This window comes from Chlorocebus sabaeus, chromosome 7, assembly GCF_047675955.1.
Source record: "Chlorocebus sabaeus isolate Y175 chromosome 7, mChlSab1.0.hap1, whole genome shotgun sequence".
NCBI classification, from domain to species: Eukaryota; Metazoa; Chordata; class Mammalia; order Primates; family Cercopithecidae; genus Chlorocebus; species Chlorocebus sabaeus.
In genome coordinates, this window is record NC_132910.1 from 22,603,489 (window position 1) to 22,616,013 (window position 12,525).

The 12,525-nt window shown below is 37.8% G+C and overlaps 1 protein-coding gene and 1 pseudogene across 2 annotated transcripts in view; one reads left to right on the forward strand and one right to left on the reverse strand.

Annotated features, from left to right (window-relative positions):
* SLC4A4 (solute carrier family 4 member 4) overlaps positions 1-12,525 on the forward strand; it is a 390,757-nt gene that overhangs the window by 244,874 nt on the left and 133,358 nt on the right. For both annotated transcript variants that reach the window (XM_007998838.3, XM_007998839.3), the window contains exon 8: positions 10,389-10,546. In XM_007998838.3, the coding sequence (XP_007997029.3) occupies positions 10,389-10,546 (158 nt within the window). The remainder of the gene's footprint in view (positions 1-10,388; positions 10,547-12,525) is intronic.
* On the reverse strand, positions 4,230-7,812 carry LOC119622507 (L-lactate dehydrogenase A-like 6A; annotated as a pseudogene).

Consider the following 12,525-nt stretch of genomic DNA (forward strand, 5'->3'; position numbering starts at 1 on the left):
CCATTGCACAGTGTACTTTTCATATGGCATTTATGTTTCCTTTTTCATTGCAGCATTACAGGGTGTCTGTTTTCTACAGTGCCTTCCTATTACCAGGCTTTGAACATTGTAGGCACCCATAAAGTCTGAGGACAATTAAGTACACTTGAGAGTGGGATTAGATGGAAGATGAGAAAATTTCTGTACAAAGCAGAATTTTCTATTCTGATTCTGTATTATAATGTGCTTTATTTATTTCCCCATGGGAGATAAAGCATTCCTAGATATACTAAAGTTTCAAAAAAAAAAAAAAAAATCTGTAGTATAGACAGTTGTTTAATTTCATTTAACCTGCTGTTCCTCACATTTATCTGACAAATATATTTTGTATCTGGGCTCTGCAGTAGACAGAAATGCACCTCAAGTTAATTGAAGCCCAAAAGGAGATTTAGTGGCTTATGTAACTGGGAAGAATTCTTGGTGAGTTCACAGAACAGACAAGCTGCAGGATGTCACTGACTGAGACTGGAGACTCAACATTCTTTCTCTTCATCCATTTTCCTCTTTTGACTCTGCTGGTTTCACCCCACTCTTTCCTGGTGTGGATGGTCTTGTGCTCTTTCAACATGTTGGGGAACAACCTCAGCTGAAAGGGAACATGTTGATTTCTACACTTCTAGATATTGATTTTTCCAAAAGATTTGGTCCCTGTGATTGGCTTTCATCCTGTAGACCAATCATTCTTGCCAGGGGAGGAGTTTACTAAGATTGGCTATAACTAGGTCTTTTGTCCACATATGTGGCCTGGGTGGGATGTGTAGAAGCCACTTCTTTAAGAAGAGAGTTAGGAAGGCTTGTTGGGAAGAGCAGAAATAATAGCCATCACTCATCATTCAACAAATATTTATTGAACCTGTTTCCTCAGCTCCTCAGGCACTTTTCTAGGCACTAGGGACATAACACTGAACAAAATAAATGAATATTCCTACCTTCAGGGAGGTTACATTGCAGTGTAATAAAGAGGCAACATTCGAATAAAATGAATAAAAATGATAAGGAAAACAGTATGTTTGACTACAATAAGTACAAGGCAGATAAAATAAAGCAGAAGAGTAAAAGTATCTGTGGGGAGAAGGGAGTTGAAATTTTAGTGTGTCCAGGGAAAGCCTCTCTGATGAGAATGTAACAATTAAATATCAGAAGGAAGTGAAGGAGGGAGCCCTGCATACATCCCATTCAGAGGACACAGCAGATATAAAGGACCTGGGGCAAGTGTGCCTGGTGTGTCTGAAGGAGGACATAGAGAGTAGAGTGTCGGCATGGAGAAGACCATGGAGGACATGGAGGGTAGAGTGTGGGCAGTAGGTTCCAGATTTAACCTTAAAAATCCTAACTTTTGGGGGCATTTTATGGTCTTCTGGTCTGATTTCTAGTGCTACAGAGTCCATTCCTTCATAATATTTATTACAGCTGGATTATGTGAGAGTAGCTGTTCAGGCACCACACATTTTTATTTTAGAATAGCTATTGGTTTCTCTTAGCTATTGCCTTAAAATATATACTCCTAATTTTTGAGTATGGGTATAGTGATTGCAGTACTGGTAAAATGATTTATGGAAGAATATAGTCAACTGTGAGATAATCCGCATGTGTTGTGAGCAACGTAGTTGCTGTGACAAATCCAGTCAGTAGGTTCCAGATTGAACCTTAAAATCCTTATTTCTTTGGGCATTTTATGGTCTTTTGGCCTGATTTTAGTGCTACAGAGTCCATTCCTTCATAATATTTATTACAGCTGAATGATATGCAAAGCAACTGTTTGGTACCGTGGAGAATAAACTGCTCTTACCCTTGTGAAACTTGGGAAAAGACACTTTGGCAAAAATGTGATTCAGAAATGAGCACTTATGAAGTTCCCAAGGAATTGGGCTGAGATAGTAGAAAGTCTTGTGCTGAGCTCTAAAGGCTGTTTATAAAAGACAGATGTGAGGAAAAGGCAATTTTTGATAAGAAGTGTAGGAGTGTAAGTATATAAAACAGAAGAGGATTATGATCAGGTCAGCTGCCTAACTCGAGCAAGGAGTCTGCTGGAGAAAACGGGAAGTGAAATCAGATTATTAGAGACCTTTATGTTCTGTGTTCATAACGGGAACTCTCTCTGGAGAGAGTTTGAGGAAGATTATTCTAGAAATGTTATGTCATGTGGGTTTGGGCCACTTGGCGATATTCCACACTCTGCTCTGTGTTATAGGGGACAATTTATAATTGCAACTTCCTTAGGTAATAATAACAGTCTTGGCAACTTGATGTTTCTTTAGACCCTTCCCATGGCTATTCTTTTCGTATCTGTAAGATGTAAAAAAAATTTTTTTAAATATTAGTATTTCTTGAAGGATTAATGGGAGAAACTTTGGAAAATTCCCTACTGCTTAGAAGTGATTTTGTTTGTAGCATGTAAGATATATATACCTTCTCTTTGCTTTTTTTTTTCTTTTTCTTTTCTTGGTTTCCACTAAATTCTTAGCCCTAAGTTCCTTGCTTTTTTGCCTCACAGCTTTCTTCTTATATGAAGTGTCAAATTTTAAAAAAATCTATAAAAAACCTACAGAGGGTTATGGAGCTTAGGGATTAGTTCTCATGTCACTTGTTTTCCCTAATTAAGAACTCTGAAATGGAAGTTGAAAATGTTGGTATAACCTTTTTATTAATGGGGAAATGGGGTCATGCCTGCCACTTCCATCTCCACAGCAATCCATTATATAAAATGTTAAGTTCACTGGTACTTTTGATTTGAGGGGAGGGACATTTATATTGGATAAGTATATATCAGAGGTCTGTGTCTTTTGAATGGTCTTCCAAAATTCTTATCTCCATTCTTCCATAATTGTTGAAATATTTTTATTAAGCCATACTGCAGAATAACACCTATAAGATAAGCTTTCAAAGTGACTGTGTTAAGCAGCCTTCATTCTCCAAGAAAACCACTTTGTGCCTTCTTTTCTCAAAGCCCCACACAACTTCCTCCTTCTTACCATTAGCTCACTAGTATTTAACTGCAAAAATAAGTCCTCAGAAATCTGCATCGTCATCCCACCAAATCTCCCAATCTCCCCCGTTAGTCCCATCTAGTCTGCCTTCCCTGGTTAGGATTGATAAACTCTGTGTGTTCCCATCTGTAGCTAACTTTTCTACCTGTGATGTGGATATTGTCTCTTTTCAATAGTTTAAAGATGCTTAAACTGCTTCTGCACTTACCCCTATCTCTCCTGCAGCATTAATCTGTCTCTACTAGATCATTCTCACTTACATTCCAAAAGTGCTGTAATATCTCCCATTAAAAAAAAGAAATCTGTAAACTTCTTTAAATTTCTTGTGCATTCTGGATATTAGCCCCTTGTCAGGTGGATAGATTGCAAAAAATTTCTCCCATTTTGTAGGCTGTCTGTGCACTCTGGTGATAGTTTCTTTTGCTGTGCAGAAGCTCTTTAGTTTAATTCAATCCCATTTATCAATTTTGGCTTTTGTTGCCATTGCTTTTGGTGTTTTTAGTCATGAAGTCTTTAGCTGAGAGCCAGGAGTAACTTCTCTAAGACTCAGGAATTCTACTTTTAGTTATACATATTAAACAAGCTGAAATATTGAGGTCATAAGGAAAATATTATAAGGTGTTCATTGCAACACTGCAGAAATATTTATAACTGCCAAATAGTAAGATGTATAAGTTGTGATATATTTATACAGTGAAGTAGTATGCAGCCCTTAAAATGAATATAGTAGAGCTACTTTCATCAGTGTGGATTTCTCTCAAAAGCATAATATTGAATTCAAAAAGCAAGGTAAAGAATGATGCAGTGAGTATGATACTATTTATAAAGAGCTTAAATGCCTGAGAAACAATACTATATCACATGTATGCCCATACACATGTATAATACATTTTACATAAGAATTATAAACACTGGTTTTAGAACCCTAGGGAAAAAGTGAAGGAAATGGAGTTGGGATGTACTCAATTGTAGTTGTGGGATGTTTTTTCTTTAAAAATGAAGATTGAAACAAACATGACATAAGGGTAAGATCTGATAAAGTTGAGTGGTTGATACACAGGAATTTGTTATTACATACTCTATTTCGCAGGTACTTTTGAAATTTTTTTCAGGTAAAAGGTATAAAACTAATACAACAATTTTAAAAATAAAATAATTGCTACCAAAAAACAGCAACAAAAAAAACCCTTCAGACTGGTAGCTTTAAACAATTTTAAAGCTTGAGCTCCTTCTAAATTCACAAAGTCTTTCAGCACTCTTTTTCAACTGGGCCTCCTCTTCAGGGGTAAGCTTGATCTTTATAAGTTCTGTAATACTGTTCTGTCCCAGGATACAAGGAATGCTAAAGAATATTACTTCATTTATCCCATAAAAGCCCTTAATTATGGTGGAAACTGGATGCACCCTCCTAAGATTATTCAAAGAGGAAGTCAAATTGTCTCTGTTTGCAGATGACATGATTGTATATTTAGAAAACCCCATCGTCTCAGCCCCAAATCTCCTTAAGCTGGTAAGCAACTTGAGCAAAATCTCAGGAGACAAAATCAATGTGCAAAAATCACAAGCATTCCTATACAACAATAATAGACAAACAGAGAGCCAAATCATGAGTGAAATTTCATTCACAATTGCTACAAAGAGAATAAAATACCCAGGAATACAACTGACAAGGGATTTGAAGGACCTCTTCAAGGAGAACTACAAACCACTGCTCAACAAAATAAGAGGACATAAGCAAATGGAAAAATATTCCATGCTCATGGATAGGAATAATCAATATTGTGAAAATTTGGCCATACTGCCCAAAGTAATTTATAGATTCAATGCTATTCCTATTGAATTACCATTGAATTTCTTCACAGAATTGGAAAAAAACTACTTTAAATTTCATATGGAACCACATAGTCAAGACAATCCTAAGCAAAAGGAACAAAGCTGGAGACATCACGCTACCTGACTTCAAACTATACTACAAGGCTACAGTAACCAAAACAGCATGGTACTGGTACCAAAACAGATCTATAGACCAATGAAACAGAACAGAGGCCTCAGAAATAACACCACACATCTACAACCATCTGATCTTTGACAAACCTGACAAAAACAAGCAACAGGGAAAGGATTCCCTATTTAATAAATGGTGTTGGGAAAACTGGGTAGCCATATGCAGAAAACTGAAACTAGATCCCTTCCTTACACCTTATACAAAAATTAACTCAAGATGGATTAAAGACTTAAACGTAAGACCTAAAACCATAAAAACCCTAGAAGAAAACCTAGGCAATACCATTCAGTACATAGGCATAGGCAAAGACTTCATGACTAAAACACCAAAAGCAATGGCAACAAAAGCCAAAATTGACAAATGGGATCTAATTAAACTAAAGAGCTTCTGCACAGCAAAAGAAACTATTATCAGAGTGAACAGGTAACCTACAGAATGGGAGAAAATTTTTGCAATCTGTCTGACAAAGGGCTAATATCCAGAATCTACAAAGAACTTAAACAAATTTGCAAGAAAAAAGCAAACTACCCCATCAAAAAGTGGGCAAAGGATATGAACAGACACTTCTCAAAAGAAGACATCTATGCAGCCAACAAACATATGTAAAAAAGCTCATCATCACAGTTCATTAGAGAAATGCAAATCAAAACCACAATAAGATACCATCTCACACCAGTTAGAATGGCGATCATTAAAAAGTCAGGAAACAACAGGTGCTGGAGAGGATGTGGAGAAATAGGAATGCTTTTACAGTGTTGGTGGGAGTGTAAATTAGTTCAACCATTGTGGAAGACAATGTGGCAATCCCTCAAGGATCTTGAACTAGAAATACCATTTGACCCAGCAATCCCATTATTGGGTATGTACCCAAAGGATTATAAATCAATCTCCTATAAAGACATATGCACATGTATGTTTATTGCGGCACTCTTCACAATAGCAAGAACTGGGAACCAATCCAAATGCCCATAAATGATAGACTGGATAAAGAAAATGTGGCACATATACACCATGGAATACTATGCAGCCATAAAAAATGATGAGTTCATGTCCTTTGCAGGGACATGGATGAAGCTGGAAATCATCATTCTCAGCAAAGTAGCAGAAGAACAGAAAACCAATTACTGCATGTTCTCACTCATAAGTGGGAGTTGAACAATGAGATCACATGGACACAGGGAGGGGAACATCATACACCAGGGCCTGTCAGGGGGTCAGGGGTTATGGGAGGGATAATATTAGGAGAAATACCTCATGTAGGTGACGAGTTGATGGGTACAGCAAACCACCATAGCAGGTGTATACCTATGTAACAAACCTACGCGTTCTACACATGTACCCCAGAAATTAAAGTATATAAAAAAATTTTGCACTAACCTAATAGAAAACTATTGACTAGATTAATCAGCTCATGCAATGTGAATTATTGACCAGTATGAAACAGAGACCAAAGTCAGTGCTGGCTACTACTTAGGAGATGCAAAGATAATTCCTCTGATGGACTTCTAGATTCATTTCATTGCTCAATGACTTAGAGATAATTAATTCTCAAAAATATTCATTTGAAATAAATTCTGACAAGTTATCCATAATCCTTCCAGAATTCACTAATAAATCAAATGCACCTGTTTTTTCCTTGTAACTTCCCATTGACAATGTCATGTCATTAAAACCCAGGCTATGTGTGTTTGCTCTTGCCCACTGCAGTGAAAGACATCTCAATGGGAAATGAGTTTGCCTATTAAAAAATGTTCGTTGTTGTTTTCTATTAAAAAAAAAAGATTCTTCAAAATACTTTCTGTTAAATCAGCTACAGATAGGCCAATGGCCCAATTAGTACACCTTTCGTTTTAACTATCTCATAGCCACAGGTAATCACTTCTTTGTGGACTTTTCCCCATTGTTCAGGATCTTTATCAGTTCCTATATCTGAATTCAGATCCTTCAGAGGGACGCCAGCAATACTGACTCCACTCGACACAGGAATACTTGAGTCTCCATGCTCTCCAAGAATCCACCTATGACAGCTTTCAGAGTGGATACCAAGCCTTTGCCTAGTGAAGAAACGGAAACGGGGAGTGTCCAGATTACAGCCAATTCCAATAACACGGTTTTGGGGAAATGCACTCAATTTCCAGGATACATAAGTTACAATATGCAGTAAATTCGAAACTACTATCAGTTTATGGTGGCGATTGTATTGGGTAATACTGGAAATAATTAATTTAAAAATGGTCACATTTCATTGAACTATATCAAGGCGTGTTTCTCCTTTTGCTGGTACACCTGCTGTAATAATGACTAGGTTGGACTTTGCAGTGACACTATAATCTTTGCTGGAAACAATGTTTGGCAAATTTATGAAAGGGCTGCCATGTTGAAGATCCATTGTCTCACCCTTCAATTTGCCTTCGTCAGCATCCACAAAGGCAAGTTTATCACCCAAACCTTTTAATAAGATGCTGAGAGCACAGGCCATGCCAACTGATCCAGTTCCTATAATGGAGATCTTATTGGGATGAGCGGCCCCCTCCAAAGTGAAATTCTTGGCAAGTTCACGCTTGGCAGTCACCATCTTGGAAATGGGAGTGAAGGCCCAGCCGCCCCTGAGTGGGATGCATGTGTGGCCTCCTCGTGTGGGCACTGAGCCAGCCCCCGACAAAGGAAATGAGCTCCTGCAGCACCTATTTTCTCGCTGGTGGGCAGGACTCCTGCAGCCCAGCTCATGGTCAGTAGCTCACGCAAGAGGCAGATGGAGGAAAGCAGCGGCAGAAATCTTGAGGTGCGGAAGAAACCGTGAGGGTTTGAAGGCCCGCTCGCCCTCTGCTACTGCGGCTGCGCAAGGCCACTCCCAGCTCGTGCAGGGCTCACAGAGACCTGGCCCCTTACTATGCTGTTTTTGGTTTTACAAATATGTGGTATTTTTTACACTATTAAGACAGTTCCGAAGAAATGGACTGTGATCATTAAGGCTAAAAGTAATTTTAACTTTGCCTTTCAAAGTGCCATATTTTGTTGCTTAGAGAAGCATTGCACTTTTGCAGTTATTTTTGTCATGGTGCTCAAACATGCTGAAACTAAGTAGGATAGATGCAAAGAGAAAGAGATGAGAGTTCTAATCTCCACTCCACACTTGGACTTTAAGAAGTTTGACTATGTGAGCTTCTTTTAGAAAGTCAGTATTACAATGTGATAATAAGACTTGTCCTAACTACTTTACAAGGTTCCTGTGAGAAAGTCAGGGTGAAAAGTCTATGGAGCTTTAAAAAGAGTATTGTAACTATTTGACAAACTATGTCATTGAGTCAGTGACAAAACCAAGTCTTATGATTTTTCCTTCTTCATGAAAATTATGCATTAAAATTAAAGGAATAAAAGCTTAGAAGTCCTCAATTATCTGCTTTTTTGAAGATAAGACAGTCATGGATAAATGGAATCAATCGATAACTAGTAATGTTTAGATAATTTCAAATCTTTCTACTAGAACTGTAGTAACATTTATTCAAAATCTAATGTCTGCCTGTTTTCCCCAATCACCATCTCCTTTATAATTAAAAAGTGAGGACTATGAAAAACAAAAAGGCTTAACCCATGAATTAAAATGCTATTTCTCTAATATAATGAAATTTTGCCTTACAACTTTTTAAACTACATTTTCTTTAAGTTGGCAAGTCTTAATATGTGTTTACCTATTTATATTATCCTAAATAAGAAATTTGATGGAATCTTTTCACTTCTCAACCAGTTGTTTAATATTTGGTATCAAGATGCATTCTATTTGTAAATGTAATAGTTCTATTTCAAAAAAGAAAGAAAGAAAGAAATTTATTTTATTCCCTCCTCCCCTAGCTTCCTCATTTCTCAGCTTTTCTTGGTAGCAACATTTCTCAAAACAATTATCTTTACTCTCTGGTGTCCACTGTAACTGCTCCTGTCAAGATCCCGAGCCAGGCGCGGTGGCTCACGCCTGTAATCTCAGCACTTTGGGAGGCTGAGGCGGGTGGATCCTGAGGTCAGGAGTTCGAGACCATTCTGGCCAATATGGTGAAACTCTGTCTCTACTAAAAATACAAAAAAATTAGCCAGGCATGGTAGCATGTTCCTGTAGTACCAGCTACTCAGGAGGCTGAGGCAGAAGAATCACTTGAACCCGGGAGGCAGAGGTTGCAGAGAGCTGAGATCGCGCCACTGCACCACTGCACTCCAACCTGGAGACAGAGCAAGACTCCGTCTCAATTAAAAAAAAAAAAAAAAAAAAATCCCCAGCACCTCCATCTTGCCAAATTCATTGGTCCATTCTTAGCTGCCATCTTACCTGAACCTTCAGCAGCCTGTGATTTAACTGATTCACTCTCCTTATTGAGCTGTTTCTTCACCTGGCTACTGTTGAAGTCCTGGTTTTCTTCTCCTTTTTCAGTGTTCTCTGCCTATATCTTCTCCTGTTCCTATAAAAGTTGGGGTAACCCAAGACTTATCTCTTACCCCTCTTCTCTGTCTACACTCACACCCAGGATTGTGCCATCCTGTCTTATGGTACCAAATACTATTTACATGGTGATGTCTCCCAAATTTACATCTTCCTGCACCGTCTTTCTCCTTGGGCTTTTGGTAGGTAATTCCTGCCTAAAACTTCTAGAGCTCCTTATTGTGGCCTATTGGGTCCTACAGTCGGGTTCACCCCTTACGTATGCAACTTCTTTACCTGCTGTTTTCTCTCCTTTGCTCCTTCAGTTTCCATCACACTGGGCTTCTTCACTTTTCCTGTAACTGCCAAGCAGCTTCTTGTCACAAAGTCTTTGCATTTCCCATTCTTTTGGCCTAGAATGTTCTTTCCTCTGATTTTTGCATAGCTTGTATCTTTACTCCAGCGTCAAATGTATTTCTTCCGAGGCCTTCCCCATCACTCTGTCTAAAATAGTACCTTTTTTACTTGTTTTATTTTTTTTCTTAGTATTTATCAGCACTTTATATTTTATTTTTCCCCTGTGGTAATATGAGTCTAGGAGGGCATATAATTAGTCTATCCACCCCTGTTTCCCTAAGGCTTATAGCATCGCCTGGCTTATAGTATATTTTTAGCAAGTTTTCGTTGAGTGAATGAATATGTAAATGAATGGAGTTGTATGATACATTGTTTTATATGTAAACCATGTGATTATTCCCTCAATATTTTTGAATCCAAGGTACAGATAAATGTTTACTATAATACAGTGTTTAAACATAATATAAAAGTGGCTAGCTAGAACATGTTCCATATAAATTTGTAAACGGGAATCTCCTGTGAGTGATACATGGGAAGGCTCTTTTTGTTCCCTTCTCTGGAACTAAATTGTGTTTCCTTGGTTCTTCTCATGCAGCTGAAGAATAAGTTCATGAAAAAATTGCCACGTGATGCAGAAGCTTCCAACGTGCTTGTTGGGGAGGTTGACTTTTTGGATACTCCTTTCATTGCCTTTGTTAGGCTACAGCAGGCTGTCATGCTGGGTGCCCTGACTGAAGTTCCTGTGCCCACAAGGTAAGCTGCTCTCCTACCTGCGGGGCTCTACAGTGTGCTAATAGGGTGCCCTGACTGAAGTTCCTGTGCCCACAAGGTAAGCTGCTCTCCTACCTGCGGGGCTCTACAGTGTGCTAATAGGGTTATCTCCTCCCACTCAGGCTGGAGAATCAATAGAATGAGGAAATATTTAGTGCAAACACATTGAAAACGTTTAACTTTAAATAATGACTGACTTTTATACTATCAAATTTCTTGGCACTTATATAATAATAATAATAGCAATTATAATAATTTATTGGGCAATGTACTAGGTTTTTCTTATGGATTATTCTACTTAATCCTTACAATAATATTTTAAGGGACAAACTGTAGTTATCTGGTTTTTACAGATGAAGAAAAGTCTACGAGTTTAAGTAATTTGTCCGAGGTCATTTACAGTTAGTAAATGGTTCAGAGGTCATAGTTGCTTTCATTTACTCTGTTTTATCAGATAATTGGTAGTAGGTTTGTACACACATATATATATATGTTAAAATCATCAAGCCGTATACTTAAATTTGCGTACTTCACTATTATGTTTTGTCACAAATTTTTATTTTAAAGTGAAGTATGTTAATGTTATCATAATCATGTACTCATTTCACTGCATAGTACCTGAGAAGTCATCCTCTTCATCTGCCTCTGAAACTGAGCTCCACAGAGTTATGAAGCTTGACTTGGGAGTGCAATCAGTTGACTAGAAGTTAATGTTTCACTCAAATTTGTGCTGCAGACAGTTTAAAGAAAACTTGTAGTCTTTAGATTGACAGAAAATTGTCATGAGTAGGACTTTTTTGTGGTTTAGGGGCGGCAGAGTTGTTTTCTGTGGGTTCCAGGGCAAGGACAGGTGAATTTCCTTTAGGTTTCCTCATGTGAGCAGGAAGGGCTGTGAATCCTCCTCAGTGAAACATGGATCCTCCTCAGCTCAGATGGTCTGAGCATGATTAACCAACAGTGTAAAGAGGCTCAAGATTTCTTTAGAGCCTGGTTAGGAGGAAAATTAAGAGAAAATTTTCTCTAGGCCTCTCAATTCATAGATTGCAGGCCATTCTTCCTCATCATACAGGTATGTTTTCAACCCATTTACATATTTCTTAGACACTGAAAATAGGAATGACACATAGGGCTGTGACTGGACAAATAGTAGTAGAAAAGAGATGATCATAGCTTATTCACTTAATAGGATTATGATGATTTGTGTTTTCTGTAACATAGCTTTTTGCTTGAAAACATTCCAGCAGAGCCTTGTGGTTCTATCTGTGCAGTCACCTGGTGAACAACTGACTCAGATAATGGCTGAAGTCCAGCTCCGTGCCCTATGGCTTTATTTATGTCTCTCTGGACTAACTTTACTAGGGGTTGAAAGAAAAAAACATGCCGAGAAGTGTTAAAGAGAATTGCTCTTGGCTTTTCATTTTTATTACCATTTTTCTTCAGAAGGTACAAATAAAAATATTTTAAAAGGCTTTTTATTTAACAAAATATGCATGCATTGAGTAGCAAATCATGACCATTTTTGTGTTCTGCTTATCGTTTACTTCTGTCTGCTCACTGACTTTTTTCTTTTATACTGGATGGTAGGGCTAGTGTAGAGGTAAAATACAGCGTCACTTAAATTAGCAAAAGGAGCCAGGCAATTCAAGTCAATGTAATTCAGTAATATTATATAACTATTTCAGGGCAATAATCTGAACAATATATCCTTGTATGTTAACATTTTTCCAGGAAATAGTTTCATTCATTTGCTGTCCTCTAAACTGGTACAAGCCATAATCACTAAGTAGGGAGTCTCATTAGTTTTTTTTGTGTAGGTAATGTGGGGCCATTTACAGTGTCTGCATCCTGTGAAATCCAATAAAGGAAATCCCACAAGGAATGTGGTAGGCATTATGAAGGACTGCATCTACATTTCATGATGTGTTTTCATGTGCTTACTACTGTATTGTACGGAAAGGAAA